At 53.4% G+C, this 18,523-nt stretch overlaps 1 protein-coding gene across 4 annotated transcripts in view; it reads left to right on the top strand.

The window, feature by feature from the left end:
* The window catches only part of SDK1 (sidekick cell adhesion molecule 1), a 1,005,745-nt gene that overhangs the window by 821,784 nt on the left and 165,438 nt on the right, over positions 1-18,523 (top strand). For 3 of the 4 annotated variants that reach the window (XM_082429101.1, XM_082429099.1, XM_082429100.1), the window contains one exon: positions 1,759-7,840. In XM_082429101.1, coding sequence (XP_082285227.1) covers positions 1,759-2,004 — 246 coding nt within the window. In that variant the 3' untranslated portion in view covers positions 2,005-7,840. Of the gene's footprint in view, positions 1-1,758; positions 17,132-18,523 lie in introns of those variants that run through there. The other variant, XM_082429098.1, reaches the window with a different exon arrangement.

Here is an 18,523-nt window from a genome sequence, read left to right as displayed (position 1 = left end):
AGGGAGGGGCCCGTAGCACTTTAGACACCACGACACCGCGTTCATTTACGGTGTCCTTTCTTGGCAACCTCCCCTCAGAGATCGGCATGGATGTGTCATTCCCTGGGAATGTGTGTCCCATGAAGGACAAACCTCCTCGCCCCCTCTCACGCTCAGGATCGGATCCCATTGGTCTGTGGGAGCCTGCGTCATAGTCTTGGGCAGGCTACGGCCCCTAAGCCTTCCACACCCCCGTGCTCTTCTGTGTTGTGCACTGCGAGGATACACACCATCCCCTTGAGGCTGTGTAGACCACTCCTGGGTGGGAGTGCTGTGTAGACCTCTCCTGGGTGGGAGATGGAGTGTAGACCTCTCCTGGGTGGGAGTGCTGTGTAGACCTCTCCTAGGTGGGAGATGGGGTGTAGACCTCTCCTGGGTGGGAGTGCTGTGTAGACCTCTCCTGGGTGGGAGTGCTGTGTAGACCTCTCCTGGGTGGGAGATGGAGTGTAGACCTGTCCTGGGTGGGAGTGCTGTGTAGACCTCTCCTGGGTGGGAGTGCTGTGTAGACCTCTCCTGGGTGGGAGTGCTGTGTAGACCTCTCCTGGGTGGGAGATGGAGTGTAGACCTCTCCTGGGTGGGAGTGCTGTGTAGACCTCTCCTGGGTGGGAGATGGGGTGTAGACCTCTCCTGGGTGGGAGTGCTGTGTAGACCTCTCCTGGGTGGGAGTGCTGTGTAGACCTCTCCTGGGTGGGAGTGCTGTGTAGACCTCTCCTGGGTGGGAGATGGAGTGTAGACCTCTCCTGGGTGGGAGTGCTGTGTAGACCTCTCCTGGGGTGGGAGTGCTGTGTAGACCTCTCCTTGGGTGGGAGTGCTGTGTAGACCTCTCCTGGGGTGGGAGTGCTGTGTAGACCTCTCCTGGGTGGGAGTGCTGTGTAGACCTCTCCTGGGTGGGAGATGGAGTGTAGACCTCTCCTGGGTGGGAGATGGAGTGTAGACCTCTCCTGGGTGGGAGATGGAGTGTAGACCTCTCCTGGGTGGGAGATGGAGTGTAGACCTCTCCTGGGTGGGAGATGGAGTGTAGACCTCTCATGGGTGGGAATGCTGTGTAGACCTCTCCTGGGTGGGAGATGGAGTGTAGACCTCTCCTGGGTGGGAGTGCTGTGTAGACCTCTCCTGGGTGAGAAATGGAATGTAGACCTCTCCTGGGTGGGAGTGCTGTGTAGACCTCTCCTGGGTGAGAAATGGAATGTAGACCTCTCCTGGGTGGGAGTGCTGTGTAGACCTCTCCTGGGTGGGAGATGAAGTGTAGACCTCTCCTGGGTGGGAAACGGAGTGCACACCTCTCCTGGAGCACGAGTGCAGTGTAGACCTCTCCTGGGTGGGAGTGCAGTGTAGACCCTCCTGGCACCGGCCCAGGCACAGTGATGGGCTGGGGAGCAGAGACTCATGGGCAGTGAGACAGCACGTTGCCCGGCTTGGTGCAGCTCAGCCCGGGTCTCCTGACGGGAGGTCTGGGGGGTCCGTGCGTGCTTGTGTGGAGTGTAGGAGGTCTGGGGCCGGGGAAGCGGGAGGAAACAGTTGACCTGCACCATCCCACCCCGGGCGGCCAGTGCTGGTCCCCTTCCTGGCCCTTCCTGTTCCCCGCTCAGCCCTGCTGCCCACGGCCGCCCTCCCGCGTAGCTACCCCCGTCCGTGACCGCCCCCCGTGTCCACGGCCCCCCTGAGCTCCGCCCCCCGGCCGCCTGGCTCACGCCTCGCTGTCCATCCGTCTGTCCGCAGGGCACCGAGTCCGAGTCCGAGGACGCGCTCCCCCAGCACTCCTTCGTCAACCACTACCTGAGCGACCCCACCTACTACAACTCGTGGAAGCGGCGCGCGGGCGCGGCCCCGCACAGGTACGAGGCGGTGGCGGGGGCCGAGGCCGGGCCGGCCCCGCGCGCGGTGGTCACCACGCAGAGCGCCGTGTTCGCGCCCGCCGCCCACGGCGCCCGGACTCCGCTCACCGGCTTCTCGTCCTTCGTGTGAGCGGCGCCGACCCCGCGGCGACCCTTGTTAAGACAATCAGCTCCGGGAACTGGGCTCCAGCTTGGGTTTAAGAGGACCTGACGCCTGATGATTGATTTTACCCACTTGTGAACGCGAGATTTCAATTAGGAAAGTTTTTTTTTACTGGCTTTTTGTAACATCGCTGCAGGAAGCGGGTTTCTTTTCTTTTTACGAGAAGGTGTGTTTCACTGGTGCAAGGGCTCGTCACCCCGACCTGGGAAGACCTGAGCCCTCGGGTCCCGGGCTTCTCCATCCTGCGCCGACTAGGAAGGCTGGGGGGGAGGGAGACGGGGGTCCAGGGAGGCGCACCTCTTGCAGGCCGCTCCCTTCTCTTCTCTAACCCCTGCCCGAGAACCAGCGGCCCGCCTGGGGCTCCATCCCCCCGTCTCCGTCTCCGGGGTGCGAAGAGCATGTGTGTGACCCAGGCTCAGGGCCTCCGGACCCAAGGGCGTCCACCTCTGAAATGTCCTCGCTCGGCAGTTTGTAGGCGAGGAATCAGCTGTAAGGTTCCTGGCCGCGGGGCCACAGATTCCAAGGTTCCGTTCGGCGTCCTTCCAGGGGTGAAATATTCGGGGCTCCCCCTTCCTTTCTTCCTTTCGACCTCGCAGCGCAGGAGCAGGAAGCACCCCTGCTGGGAGCCACCCCCGTGGCCCTCGGCGAGCTCGCTCCTTCCCCGACCGCACAGCACACGGCCAGCCCGCCAACCCGAGCGAACGAGGCAGCGGCTGCAGAATCGCTCGCTGTGTAAGAGGTGTGCATTGTTAACCAGAGTATTTTTTAAATCTTTTTATCTTTTTTTAAAATATGTCACATGAAATGAATGAGTCTCAGCTGTCTCCAGGTGCCTTTTTATTAATTGTTTAGCTTTGTATGTGGGAAAGACGAAGAGCGACAGTGTCTCCAAGTATAGCAAAACGGCTCTGAGAAGACGGGGTCCCCAGCCCCTCTACCCGCCCCCGTGCCTGCCAGGCCCTGCCGTGCGCGTGGCCCGCGGCTTTCCTTGGAGCGCGCGCGGCCTGGGGCCTCCGGGTTCCCGCCGCTGCGGTGACTGTGGTGTGGCTCTCCCTTCCCCTGACCCCAGGCCAGCTCTTAGCCTTAATGGGTTTTCTGGAAACCGTTTTTTACTTTGTTACAGTTTTGTTTTCGTTTTTTAGCTAAATGGTAATAGCATGAACTATTTTGAAACTCCAAACCGCAGCTCTGCCTCTAGCCCATCACATCATTTTTTGCAAAAGGTGTGTGAGGTACAGGTGGTCAAGCCGTGGTCCCAGGGCCAGATGTACCGGGAGTGCTGCTGCTGTCAGCGGGGTGTGCCCCGCACCCCCCCCGGGGGAGGGGCACTGCAGAAGGACCCCGCCGGCTGCCCGGTCAGCCGGAGCCTGTCCACACCCCCCAGGGCACAGGATGGGCCTGCAGGTCCCCAAGGAGGGAAGAGCTGGGCCACCCACGCCGGTCTCGTGGCCACCCGTGGGTCACGTGGTCTGTGGGGTCCCTTCTTCCCACGCCTCCTCCAGGCAGAGGGCTGTCTTAACCCTCTGATTTCAGAGTTGCTGGGTGCGGTCTCCCCAGGAGACCAAGGAGAGTTTTGTGTTGCTGAAAAAGGCCTCTTCTGTTTGAGAGTTTTGTGTTGGGTAAAAAAAACCCTTTCAGTTTCTCTAAAAGTAGAGGTAGGAGGTGTGGAAATGTTCCTTTCTCTGTCTCCTCCTCCTTCCTTCTCTCTTTCCTTCTTTCCTTCCTTCCTCCCTCCCTCCCTCCGTTCCTTCCTTCCTTCCTTCCTTTTCTGTGTAGAGGGGAAACGTTCTAAACCAAAAATCCTAGACGCTCTGCCCAAAGCCTCTCCTGCATGAGAATCGCTCCCTGGACAGGACCCAGCCAGGGCACGGGGCCAGCCACCTCTGTCCTCTCGGCCCCAAACGGGGAAGTGGACAGAAAGCCCCAAGGCTGCCCCTCGAGCTTCTCGGAAGACAAGCGATCGACAGAGAACGAGGACGAACACTGCCTTCCGCGCTCTGCTCTCTGAGCCGCACGTCCGCTGCTTTGTATACGGGAAAGTGCTGAGACGTCCTAGCGTGGGGACGGCTTGGTTTGAGGCGTGTTTCTGGCTTTTGGGCTTTTGTGACAACATGACGCCTTTTCCCCCAGGCTCGTTATACTTCCTGTGTTCTCTCTGCTTTGAGCGAACTTCTTTGGGACGGAACAGGCGGTCCGAGGCGGCGATGGGCGTTGGCGTCCGCGCTCCGCCCGGTGGCACCGGCGCTGGGGGCCGTGGGAGCTACTGGAGCAGAGGAAGAGCGGGGGGTCTCTGGTTAGGTTTCAGCCTCCACGTAGTGTGGGCGTTGAGAAGCGTCGATTCCTAACCTCTCGTCTTTAGGGAGGAAAAAAGAAAATCACAGGATAGGAAAATGGATACTGGATTTTAATCTCGCCTCTGAAAAAAAGGACGAGCACCGTTTCTCTCACCGAGGCAAGGAGGAGTGTTCCATCCTGCCGCCTTCCGAGCCACGATGCCCGTCAGGTGTCTCGCGCTCAGCTGTCGCTGAGCCCCCCATCGACGGCCCCGTGACGGGCAGGCGAGCCGCCCCTTCCGCGTGGGGACCCACAGCAAAGCAGCCGCAGGGCCGCGCTCTCTGTCTGAGCGGCAGGGACGGGTTTGCGCGGGGCTCCCGTCCCCACTGGGGACTCCGGGCACAGGGTTCCAGGCCAGTGAGCGGCAGGGCGGGGCTGTGGGCAGGCCCTGTGGTTAACGGGCCGTGGAGCACATCTCCTTGATCTACTGCACCTCCTCCCTCTGAATAAATCGGTCCAAACCAAGGCCTCCCCTTCCCGGCCATGCTTTTAAGGAGCGCTCGGTGAATGTCGTCGCGGAAGAGACGTGATGTGGGGCAGCTTCGGGGGAGACCGCGGAGGGTGGCGCGCGCTCCGTAAGCCCCTTGTGACGCTGTGCCTGCCCTGGGCCGCGACGGGACCGAAGCATGGTGTTTGCGTAATGTTCCTAATGGTTTGTAGCATGGTTTTCGGTTTTTACGAATTCCTGGCACACTGTAGCTCTTCCCCCAGTGAGCAGTCAGATCCACGTATCCAGACGCGGCTCTTTGATTCAGCATCCCTGTAGCGTGAACCCTCCGAAAGGTGGGAGCAGGTGGAAATCCAGGAACTGAGCTGGTCTGCTGTGCGTGCCTCATTTCCTGTCAGCCTCGCCTGCTGGTTTATCGGGGGCTTAGGTCAGTCCTGGAGTCTTCCCGGCAATTTTCTGGAATTGTGCAGAAAACTAGATCTCCTTTAAAATAAAAAAAAGAAAAAAAATGTAGGAAGACAGAGAGGTGCTATGGGTACGATTTTTAATAAAAGCATCATTTTGTTCCTTATGCGCCTGTGATTTTCTTCAGCAAGTGTTGATGAAGTGACTCATGAATTCTAGGGCTGTAGGATCGAACACTGAAACGTCAGCCCAGTGCTGTGCTGGCCCCTCCTGGAAATGCACGTGTGGACGCACAGCGGAGGTGAGGTCAGAGGGGTTCAGTTTTAGATCTCCCGGGGAGCAGCCCGGCCGGGTGGCCAGGGGCCTGAGGCGAGCAGCCTGGGGCCCGCACACCCCGGAGTGGCCAGCAGCCATCCTCAGTACCAGCCCCCCACCACCTGGAGCACCTCACAAAGACTCCACAGGTGCCTGGAGGGGAGACTGCTCATTGCCAAACTTAGCCTTGACTGGGGGGAGACTGCCCGCTCCGATGGACCCTCCCCTCCCCTCTCCATGAGGGCCCAGCAGGTTCCGAGAGCCTGAGGCCCTTCCCGCCCCTTCCAGCTGGGCCCGTGTGCCCTGGGGCCAAGTTGCCGTGGGTGCCAGGGTCCACCAGGAGGGGCTCGGCTTTGCCCTCAGCCTCAGGTCCTCCCAGCCTCAGAACGTAGCTCTCCACGTGGTGCTTAAAAATCCCAGTGCCCGGCCACACCCAGGCCCAGGAAGACAGAACCTCTGGGGGTTGGGCCCAGGCATCCAATTTTCGGGGGAAAAGCTGCCCGAGTGATTCCAGGTGCCACCAAGGAGGACATGCGCTGCGAGGACAGGGCCCGGGGGCTGGGTCGAAGGAGGGAGAAGGGGGCCTGTGCTTCCGACTTGGCCCTTTTGCTCCGGAAGCAAACACTGACAAGCCAGAGGTGAGAACATTTCATTTTCTCTCTTTTCCCCACATTGTCTGCCTACATTCTGCCCCCATAAATATGCACTTAAGGTTGGCCCACGTTCCAGTGTTTTGGACGCCGCAGCTGCCGTGTGAAGGGTACCATTTCCGGGTGGCGCTGTGTGCTCTGCTTTCGTCCATCCGCAGGGTCCACCATGCCCTGTGGGTCTGTCAGGGTCCCGTTTTGCAGGCGAGGAAACATGCCCAGCGTGAAGCCATTTGCCCCAGGTGGACACAGGGCAGAGACGGGGTCCAGACCAAGCAGTCAGGGGCTGCAGAGCAGGTAGAACCACTGCACGGCCCGCCTTCCCAGAGGCCATCTGCCTTCCCCAAGCTTTCCTCCCGTCGGGGACAGCTGGCCTCGGGAAGGCAGGGGCCCTGCACACAGCGCAGGGTCCAGCGTGGCGACCACACCTACACAAAAAGGCACCTGGAGCTCAGGATTTATTCTCCCCGGCATGGTTCTCGCCTTTGTTAGTAAAGAGAAAATGCAGGAATTCACTTGCACAATCTGGCCTGTTCTAGGCAAAGCCTGGCCGTTGTTACTGTTACTGTTGTTATTACTGAAAAGTTAATGTAAAAACTTTAGACATGCAACCAGTGGTCACAGAGAAAAGAAATCTCCGTTACCTTGTTGGATGACGGTTAGATGGACCTCCCCAAGAAGGAAGAATGACTCGGGGGGAGCCCTCACTGCACCCAGCCGGCTGGGGAGCAGTGGCGCCCCAGCTGTGGTCTCCAGAGCTCAGTGTGACCTCTCCATTCCCTGCAGGAGGGGAGGGGGCCATGACCTTGGTGGCTACACCTTCCTGGGAGAAGCACGTTGTTCCCGGGCTTTGAGTCCCGCGGAGCCCAGCCCAGACTGTGGAAGGCGGGCATCACGGGCTGGTGGGCCCTGCGTCTCCGCGAGGTCGGGTTTCTTCTGGAAGGAACTGGGGGCCTGGGTCCTCTACTCCACAGAGAGCCCAGTCCGTGAGCAGGTGAAGACCCGGGCATTGCCCTCAGCAGGGCACCTCTGAGACGAGCTGGGCCCCCAGGGCAAGCTCGGGGGTGAGGGGGCCCTAGGACGTGTCTCTCCTGCCCCACGCACCCTCGCTGCCCCTGGGGCGTTGCCTGTCCCCCGAGTGATACTGTTGGGGCAGGATGACCTCCCAGGAGACAGGTGAGCCAAGCGGGGCTGAGGGGGCAGGTGGGTGCCCCTCCTGGGAATGAGGCCCCCAAGCGGGGGGAGAAGCAGAGGCGCCTCCGAGGTTCTTCCCGGCTGCGAGAGCAGCCCTGCTTCCTGCCAATTCCGGGGGTCCCAACAGCCTCTCAGTAAGTTCCCCTGTTTAGCTTAGCTGGAGACCACGCCCCTGCTGGCAGCTGGAGGGGTCCTGGTCCCCAGGCCGAGCTCTGGGCACCTGTAAGGCCACCCCGGGGGCTCTGGCGGCAACGCCTGGGGGCCCTCAGCCCCAGGGGAGCGGTCACGTCCTCGGCTGCCTGGGCTCAGGAGCAAATCAGAACGGCCTGGTTTCCAGCTGGGACAAAGGGACGGTCCACGTTATAGACAGGATGCACCAAGCGGGCAAGGGCTAGTGCACACCTAGCTGTGGGTGTCGCCTTACGTGTGTTTTCCACAAAACCAGGCATTTCTGGGGGGGGGGGGGAAACACTCTGTGAAAATCATGAACTATATTTTATCTTGTTTTTTTTTTGATTGATTGATGTTATTTTTTTTTTTGCATTCCTTTTTTTAAATATTCTTTTCCATTATGGTGTATCAAAGGATATTGAATATAGTTCTCTGGGCTATATAGTAGGACCTTGTCAGTTATCCATCCTATATATAAAAGCTTCCATCTGCTAACCCCAACCTCCCAATCCATCCCTCCCCTAACCCCCTCCCCCTTGGCAACCATAAGTCTGTTCTCTATGTCCGTGATTCTGTTTCTGTTTCATAGATAGGTTCATTTGTGTCGTATTTTAGATTCCACATATAAGTGATATTATATGGTATTTGTCTTTCTCTGTCTGACTTACTTCACTTAGTATGATAATCTCTAGTTGCATCCATGTTGCTGCGAATGGCATTATTTCATTCTTTTTTATGGCTGAGTAGTATTCCATTGTATATATGTACCACATCTTCTTTATCCGTTCCTCTGTTGATGGACATTTAGGTTGTTTCCATGTCTTGGCTATTGTGAATAGGGCTGCTGTGAACATAGAGGTGCATGTCTCTTTTGAATTAGAGTTTTGTCTGGATATACGCCCAGGAGTGGGATTGCTGGGTCACATGGTAGCTCTGTTTTTAGTTTTCATGAACTATTTTTAAACGGCCCAGGCCGAAGCGTCCTCTAAGTCAGCATCTCTGTGCCCACCCCCCCAGAACATCAGGTAAATGGTAACAGGGGCCAGTTGCCCCCTGTGTACACGTGCCCCCTCCTCCACCACAGCCGAACCCTTCTCCCCCGACAGAGGCAGTGATTCTCTCTGCCTCCACCAGTGATGATCTCCCAGAGCACCTGCCTGTGGGCACCGGAGACCCCCCAGCACCAAGAACAGGCAGAGCGACGAGGGGCTCTGAGGTTGGTGACGAGGCCTCCCCGGACGTCCCGGGAGAAAACTGAAGTTTGACATGGTTGTTGCCAATTTCTGTGACATTGGCACGTAAGTTTTAGAGGTTTGGTTTTGTCATGAAGTGAAACCATTTTCAGATACTTTATTCGGGAGCCGCAGAAGCTTTTGCAAACCTTCTGATCAACCGGCCTGTTTTCCGAACACGATCGGTTCGCCAGACGCCTCTTTTAAAATGATTTGAACATGACCATGGCTTTGCTTGTACAAGGACCTGAGGGTTTGCCAAAATCTCTTTCCCTTTAATAGCTGGAGTCAATTAACAGCCAGCATGGGCGAAAATTCCAAGCTGTTAATTTTGGGCTCTGCGGTCTTAAAAATGTCCTGCTTCTCCTCAGATAAGACAATATTCTCCAGTCATTAGGCAAATAGCGACATTATGGGGTTGAATCTAATCCAGACTCAAATATTTTAATTTAAAAATGCATATTTCTAAGGCATCCTGAAAATGTTTCTGTGGGATTCTCCAACCAGCAAACAGCATAATTGGGCTGCTGACTTGGGGGTCCAGACAGCCCCATGGGGCCCCCAAAGGGAGCCCAAGAAGAAATCTGATGGAGCCCCGGAGTCTGTGGGGGACAGTCCTGTGCCCCTCTTGGTCTTCAGGAACATTTTTTCGAGAACATCGAGGGCAGGAAGATTGGGGACTTGCAGCTCCAGAGATGAGGGGTGACAGAAACCCAGCAAGCCCTCCAGGGGCGTCTGTGATGGAGAAAGGGGGCCACACAGCCTCCTGGGGACCCCAGCGAGGGGGACCTCATCTGCATCTCAGGGAGCCCCCCTTTCGTCATCCACCTCAGTGGCGCCCACTCACCCAAGCAGGAAATGAATCCTGCTACGTCCACACATTGGAGCCTATGCAGCTGTTTCAACAAGATGAAATTACACACACAGGTGCAAAGCAATCTCCAAGTTATACCATGCTGTGCAAAAATAAGTATGCTCCCACTTGAGTGTGTGTGTTTGCACACATGCAGACGTGCACATACGCCTGTGCAGAATGTGGAGAGACTGTCTCCGGAAAGATGGACAGGCACTTGGTAACAGTTACCTCTAGAGACGGGACGAAAACAGGGGGGACCAGGGTGGAGTGGGGCTAACCTTGGCACCCTCTGTATTTTTCACCAGGTACATGTATTATCTTTTCATGTAAAAAAAGAGAAAACTGGAGCAGTGCTGGAGCTCTGAGTTGACTGGGCCCCTCCCCATCCCCGCTCCCCAGAGCCCATCCTCTCTCTCGGCGTCCAGGGCACCGGACGTCAACAGGCATTGAGAACAACGGGCCACTTCCTAGCTGTGTGCTCTTGGGAAACTCACTAATCCTCTCTGGTTTTTTGTTTTTGCTTTTGTTTTCTTCCTAATATAACTAGGTTATTTTGAGGCTTAAGTGAAGAATGGGTGGGAAGATGGTTTGCGGACTCCAGAGATATGTTAGTGTCGGTTTATTCCTGTGGTCACCACCGCCACCATCTCAGGGCACCTTGAGTGAGAAATGGAGGCCAACCCCAGGGCGTGCGAGCCGTCCCGGCCTGGCCGCCCAGTGTTCACAGGGGGCCGAAGCAGAAGACAGGCCCAGGCTCCCCACCTCAACCACGCCATTCCTGCTCGTAGGTTTTAGAGAAAAGTAGCCCCATTCAAAACAGAATTCACTACGCTGGTTTCAGCCAGTTCCCACTGAAACTGAACCGTGGTCAATGTTTCATTTCGGGGCAACTTACAGTCTTCTGGCTAAGAAATTGTGCCTTGGGTCAGTCCCATCTTCCATTCAGAATCCTGTCTGTACTGGGAAGTGTCATACATTTTTAAAAATTATTTTTGAAGTTTTGGAATACATACTTATCTAACTCGTGAGTTGAAAACTAACTCGTGAGTTGAGAACTTAAGGAGCTAAGCCCCTGTCTCTTCTTTTGCCCCATCACTTCCTCCTTGTCCTGGCTTCCTGAGTAGCCTTTCATTCTGATTGTCTTTCATCATGTCAAGGACAATCAGCACTGAATTTGGTGTCTGAATTTTCTGTTGCCTTCGAGTGAATCAGAATCCAGCTCGTACTAACACTGGAATCACAATGAGACTACGGAGAGTCCGGGTGGCTGTCAGCAGAGATGACAAAAAACAGGAAGATGAATGTCGGGCGGGAGGAAGCCCATGTTCGATGAGGTCACGGTCATTGCAGCTCCCGATGCCTGTGTCTGCTCTCGGAAAGGCGGCTGTTTTGCCAGATCTACCACCCGCCAGTGTGTCTGCCCTCTTTGACATGCTGCTTCCATCCAGCCGACAGGAAGAGAGACTGAGCACCGTGCCAGGGCTTAGGAAAGAGACAGCTGAGCAGGAGGTAGCTAAACAGAGGACAGTGGCACGGCAGGCTGTGTGGGATTGTCTGTGTCCCTGAGAGGCACGGGCTTTGCATGGCTGTCTTCCCAGTTTACGGATCTCCTGGAGCTAAAATCCCACATCAGATGCTATCAGAAACCCCCAGGCTTGCACCAGATGATTATGAGGGTAGACTGTGAGCGTGTAGATGATCTGTTTACATTTCTCTAAATCGAAATGCACCTGCATGTTAAGCTCTGTTTTCCGCAGCCATATACTCTCACCTTCCAGCAGAGCTTCTGGAAGCTCTACTCACCAGTCTGTCCAGGGGTCCAAAGAGGTACCATGAGGGGATTTCGCAAGATATTTTCAGTATTTCAATATGCCCGACAAAAAGTCATCTATTTTCCCTAACTTCGGCTGTACAGTCTCTCTGCTTTCCACTGAAATAACATCGGCGTGAAATTACAGCCCCGAGTTGGGGCCACTGCCTTGGGGCCTGCAGAGGCCACTGCAGAGGATTCACACCCAGGACCCATCCTTACTGGCTGCATGACCTGGGGTCAGTTCTCCCATCTGTAAAACACTTATAATACTCAAGAAATGGTAGCTATTGTTATTGTACCTGATTCTTAAAATATTTATGAAAGGAAAGCTAAGTATTTCTTAGTAATCATTCATTCATTCAAGAGATCAGCGTTGAGCCCTTTACCATGGTCCATGTACTTGGGATCCATCGGTGAACAAACAAGACCAACCCGCCCCCCTCTTGGAATTGACTTTGAAGTAAGGGGAGCCAAGAATAAGCAGTAGATGTAATTAAAAGTGAAGTGTGTAGGCTGCTCGGTGGTGATAAGCAGAAATAGAAATAGAGCGGGAGAGGGGAGATGGGGGGCAGGCGGGGGCAGCTGTCACTTTAACTAAGGTGGTGAGTGTAGGCCTCAGTGAAAGAGTGCTTTCCCACCAACAATTTGAAGGAGCTAAGCCTGCTGTTATTTGAGGAAAGGTAAATGAATCTGCTACATAGATACAGTCTTCCAAAATACAGAGTTCAGGAGTCGGGAAAAGATAAATATGGCTCTTTAGAGAAAACCTTTGAAAATCCAGGGCATAGTTCATTGTGCTAGTTGGTTCGTACAACAAACCCTCCCTGAGAATTTAAGAGATGGGTTTCTTCCAGGAAGAATGGAACACAGGCTGGACCCCTGCCCAGTGGGGTCAGGATGGCCCCAGGAGTGTGCAGTCAGCAGCCGCGGGCCACATGCTGCCCACCGCCACTTAGTGTTTTTCTAAGGGCTTTACTGAGACATCATTCACGTGGGTTTAAAGTGTGGAAGTCAGCGATTCTGACTTGTGCCTTTACAGAGCCACAGCTATCACCTTACTCAAATTTTAGAATGTTTGCCTCATCCCCAAAGGAAATCTCACGCCATTAGCAGTCAGCCGCTATTCTCCCCGAGCCTGCCCCGCTCCCAACCTGGGCCACCACAGATCTATTTTCTGTCTCCACAGATTTGCCTATTCTGGACATTTCATGTAAGTGAAATCATACCCTGCATGGAATTCTGTGGCCAGTTTCTTTTGCTGAGCAAAATGTCTTCAGGATCCCATGCTATAGCGTGTATTAGTGCTTCATTCCCTTTCTTTGGCCAAATAATACTCCACTCTATGGATATCCACATTGTGTTTCTCCACTCAGCGGTTTAGGGGCAATTGGATTGTTTCGGGTTTTGTCCATTATGAATAATGCTGCTGTGACCATTTGTTTGCAAGGTTTTGTGTGGACATAGGTTTTCACTTCTTTTGAGTACATACCTAGAGGTAGAATTGCTGGGTGATATGGTACCTCTACATTTAACATTTTGAGGAACTGCCAGACTGTTTTCCAATGTGGCTGCACCATTTTACCTTCCCGTCACCAAAATATGAGTGTTCCAATTTCTCCACATCCTTGTCAACACTTATGATTGTATGTCTTTTTTATCCTGGCCACCTTAATGGGTATAACGTGGTATCCTGTGGTTTTAACTTGCATTTCTCTAAAGACTGATGGTTGAACACCTTTTCATGTGCTTATTAGACACTCATACATCTTCTTTTGAGAAATGGTTATTGAAATACTTTGCCCAACTATAAATTCAGCAATTTCTCCTTTTATCACTGAGTTTTAAGGGTTCTTCATGTTTTCTGGATACAAGTCCCTTATTAGATATAGGATTTATAAATATTTTCTCCCAGTCTGAGGTTGTATTTTCACTTTCTTGATGGTGTCCTTTGAAGCACAAAAATTTTTAGTTTTGATAAAGTCCAATTACCTATCTTCCCTTTATCATTTGTGGTTTTGGTGTCTTATATAAGAACTCGTTGCCCAGGGACTTCCCTGGTGGCGCAGGGGTTAAGAACCCGCCTGCCAATGCAAGGGACACGGGTTCGAGCCCTGGTCCGGGAATATCCCACATGCCGCGGAGCAACTAAGCCCGTGTGCCACAACTACTGAGCCCACACGCCACAAGTACTGAAGCCCATGCGCCTAGAGCCCCTGCTCCGCAACAAGAGAAGCCACCACAATGAGAAGCCCATGCACCGCAATGAAGAGTAGCCCCCGCTACCACAACTAGAGAAAGCCCACGCACAGCAACGAAGACCCGATGCAGCCAAAAATAAATAAATAAATGAATAAAAAAATTTTAAAAAAACTCGTTGCCCAGCCCCAGATCACAAAGTTTCTGAGAAACAGTAAACAGGAAGAGCCAGTTTAGGTGTCTTCAAGACATTATATAGCTGCAGTAATCAAGATGGCATGCTACCCTGGTGGTCCAGTGGTCAGGACTCTGCACTCTCACTGCCGAGGACCCGGGTTCAATCCCTGGTAGGGGAACTAAGATCCTGCAAGCTACACAGGCATGGCCAAAAAAAAAAAAAAAAAAAAGACGGTGTGCTATTGACAGAGGTTTAGATACATAGATTCATGGCACCAAATAAAGAACCCGTAAATAACTCCACATAAGTGTGGCCAACTTATTTTTGACAAAGTGCAAAAGCAATTCAATGGAGAAAGGAAATTCTTTTCAGGAAATGGTGCTGGAGCAATTAGACATCCACACGCCAAAATGAACTTCAACCTCCCTCATCCCCACTCTCGCCTTCCTTCCCTCCCTGGGGGTGTCCCCTTGGCATCAGCATGGGTCTTAAAAAGTTACACATACACCTACAGTGTAATTTAGCTCTTACACTCGAGGTATTTACCCCAGAGAAATGAAAGGTGGTGTCTATACAAAGACTTATATATAAATGTTAATCACGGCTTTATTTGCAATTGCCAAAGTAGGAAACAACCTGAATGTCCATCGCAGGTGAATTGATAAAGCAAATTGTGGTCCATGCATACAGTGGAAGACTACACGGCAACAACAAAAACAACAAAATGGACCTGCTGATGCAGGCGACCTCACAAACGAATCTCAGAAGCACCGTGCTAAATGAAGAAGCCAGACAAAGCAAGGAACATACCAGATGATTTCACTTTATATAAAATTCCAGGAAATGCAGGCGAGTGACAGAGGCAGGTCCTTGGTTGTGGAGGGCAGGTATGAGACACTTCGTGGCGGGCAGAAGGGAGTGATCAGAGAAAAGTTTTGGGGGCAACAGATAGGTTCCTCATTTTGATTGTGGTGATGGTTTCATGTGTATGTGTATATATCTCTCACATTGTCCTCTTTAAATACATGCAGTTTATTGTCTGTCAATTATACCTCAATAAAGCTGCTAAATACTGAAAAAAAGAAAATATATTTATGGATTATATGTGTAATGGTAAAAAGTGGGGGAAGAAGATATGTTTTAGGGAGAATTGATGCTAGATCAGAGTTCAGGGTGACATCCACCTACCCCCCTGCTCCCACCCAGGCTGCCCACCACAATTCTGTGGCCCGAGGCATGGCCCTGAGGTCACTGTCAAACTGTAAATTGGGTAGAGGTTTGAACTTCACAGTGGCAACTGCAAAGGACGGGGGCCACAGTGGAACTTTATTCTCTGTAACTGAATGGAACCCTCAGCACCATTCCTCCTAATGCTGAGGTGGGTGGCCGCCCCCGTGTGAGCTCTGCCTGTTACGGGCCACTTCCACGGCTCTCGGGTCCTTGGTGCATCTCTCTCCCCTGTTTTCCGGGAGCCAGTCCCATGCGGCCAGACCCCTGATCCCTCTTCAAACCTCCCCACCTCTGAGAGCCACTCTCCCCACGGACATTCTGCCCACCCAGCTCTTGTGTCACGATTGGCAGCCGCTGTGAAAACGGGAGAAGATGCAAGGTGAGGAGGGCGCATTTACGTGTAAGAACGTCACTCTTACCGCACAGACCCGCGCTGATGCCCAGGGGACACCCCCAGGGAGGGAAGGAAGGTGAGAGTGGGAACGAGGGAGGTGGGTACCACGCTGCCCACGAGATGCTGTACGTGGTCCTGTTAGCGGGGAACCAGCGACAGCGGGTCTGTGCAAAGCCTGGTCTTCAGGGCCCTGTGACCTGCGGGCCGGCAGGAGACGCGTGGTCCTCACGGGACTCGGGGTGTCCCTGGGGTGGGCTGTTGTCATCGAGCGCTTCCTGGCTCGGGGACAAGCCCAGCATATTGAAACCAGAGCACACATCCCGCCTGTGAGAGGGTGCAAACCCTCCCCGTCTGCTTGTTCAGAAGGGAGATTGTGCAAGAGTTGCCTTTTTTCATGGTTTTTTCTTTTGTCGTCCCAGCATTCACATTTTTAAGCGATGTGGCTGAAGTCCATCTCGCTCCCCAGCCCTAGATCGTGTCATGAAGTTGGCAACTTCCAGCGCATCGGGGAGTTTTCACTCCTACCATATTCTCAATTCACGGTCCAGGCCTCGGCAGACCCCAGCCCTTCCTTCCGGCTCCCGGCCCCGGGGGAACCACGGCGGTCACGGGGTCCTGATTTTCAGAGCCCGTGACCCACCTCCAGAGAAGTGGACCGACTCGCTCCCTGGGAATGGTTACCTGCCCGGGAGGAAGGAGGACGGCCGAGCCCAGGAGACCTCGAGGGACGCGCCTTTCTTTCAACACACAAGTAATTTCCCAGTTTCTCATCGATGGGGCCGAAAACACAGATGAAGGCGGAACGCCTCTTTCTTCAAAGGACGTCTGAGAGGCAGTTTCAGTTGAAAGACGGGACACAATAGAAAAGATGACCAAACTTTGAATGTGGCTTTAGATGTGCAAGAGACCACCGTTCTCAGGGGACAACACACCTGAGAACATTCACCTGCCTCTGCGTCCCGTGCCTCCTGGGCACCAGCTCGACAGCAACACGTCTTCACCTCCACATTCATCTTTCTAATGTGACGTCTTAGGGGTTTTTCTCTGTCAGGTGAACATGGGCTTCGCTGAGGGCTGAGAAAACCCTCCTCGTCGTGGGCAGGCTGATGAGTTTCAACAACTGGCCACACCCCTCCCTACTTTTGGTTTCATGCCCCCTCCCCACGCACCCCCCCGCTAGACAGAACTGGCTTTCCTTCCTCAAATCCCACTCTCTCTCTGCATCCATATGACACTACCATGTCCACAAGTCCCCCTGATTCCTCACTGCTGAGGAAGAAAGGGGGCAGATGGACGGGGGGCGGGGGGGGGTGCCTTGACTCATTTCACTCTTTCACTAGCCCTTAGATGCATTCAGGCTGGAGCTGTGCTCTCCAGTACAGAAGCCACCAGTCACATGTGGCTGCTTACATTTAAATTCATTAGAATTTAAAATGTACTTCCTCGGTCACACTAGTCACCGTTCGAGGGTTCAGTATCACATGTGGGTAAAGGCCACCGTATTAGCACAGATGATGGCACATTTCCATCATTGGGGAAATTGTGTTGGACGGAGCACCTTTTTAACAGCCTCTCTCTCCATCATAGGTGTGGGATATGGGCGAATAATTTGTTTAAGAAACTGGGCATTCCTGGACGCAGGCCTCTATCGTTCACTGGGACATTTTTGGAACATTGAAAGGTGAATGTGTTTCAGAGTCATTTTCCCCCGGTGGTTGGGACCCTTTGGCCTGTGCACCTAATTCTAATGGGGAGGTGGGGTTAGGAAGGCAAAGAGGAAAGAAGGCCATAACTGGGACCCGAGGCAGTTACTGGGTCTCCGCAGGGGAAGAAGGTTTGACCAGCTGGAGATGGAAACATGATGCCTTTCCAAGCCCTTGGCCCAGGTGGATTCACACCCTGGAATTCAGGATTTGTCTTTGCTAATTTTCTGAAAGCAATGTCTGTCCTCTGTGCTCTGGGGAGACAGCATTTTGTTTCCATCCAAAGCTGTCTCAGCACCAAGAACGCAGAGGCACAGCCAGGAGCGTGGAGATTGTTTCTAAGATAAATCCATCCACTGCAGCTCAGTTCCACTTCTTGGACTAGTTTGCAAATGCAGATGCCAACTGGTGCTAATTTTTCAGGTTGAAAAGTGAAATATCCCAGGAATATTCTGGATACAGTAAAGACTAAAGATTTCAACACGACTGGAGACATGATGCCTGATAAAGCACTGGGGAGGTGAGTGGAGGTAAGATCATGGAAGAAACCCTATCAGGCTGTGCCCTTAAAATTTGTGAGCTGGCAACTTCCTTTCCCTCCCTCTAGACCCGAGACAGGAATTAATCATCAGCTAATAGGCTTAAAGCCCTTTTTCATATTCATTGTTCATGTCATACTCAGATGGCTTTGAAAAATACGGTTTGTCTCGTTGCGATCATGCCAGCATCTAAGATGTGGAAACTTTGCCTGTGAATTGGCGATCATTTTTGGAAAGTAAAGGCAAGTTAATGCGGAAATGACTGCACCCAGTGGTGGCACCCAAAGTAACACGATTTATCTCTTTGCTGAAGTTAAAATAGTCATATGTCAAGGCAGCTAGGATCTGAGTGGGTTCCATGTGTAAGATTACAGGCCTTCACCAGCTGGCAGCCTCCTATACAGGGGATGTGAGAGGTCCCAGGCAGACCTCTCCCCAAACTCTCTCTCCTGTCCACTGGTCATGATAGCTACATTTCTACCTTTGGCTATTAACTTGTCCCATTTCCCACCCACCCCCCAGCAGGGACATGGGGAAGTGGCGTCTTGGGAACCCTGCCGGCGGGTCCCAGTGACACGGAGCCTGGCAGCCTGGAGGCCCCACGTGGGACTTTCTCATCCCTCAATTTTTCACCTGCACTTGCCTTTTAGGCAAAAGGGGCCAGAAGATAGCAGAGTAAACACATAGCTGAAATTTTTTAAAAGTAAAACTAAAAGGTCTCCTGGGAGTGTAACCACTGGCTTGTACCCCCTTTCAGAGCCAATTGTGCCAAACTCGCCCCCATGTCACATTCAGGGATGTCACACCGCAGCCTGAGGTCATCCCCGAGGG

This window comes from Balaenoptera physalus (assembly GCF_965194825.1).
Source record: "Balaenoptera physalus genome assembly, chromosome: 16".
In the NCBI taxonomy this organism is placed as follows: domain Eukaryota; kingdom Metazoa; phylum Chordata; class Mammalia; order Artiodactyla; family Balaenopteridae; genus Balaenoptera; species Balaenoptera physalus.
This window is presented reverse-complemented; position numbering and strand designations above follow the sequence as displayed.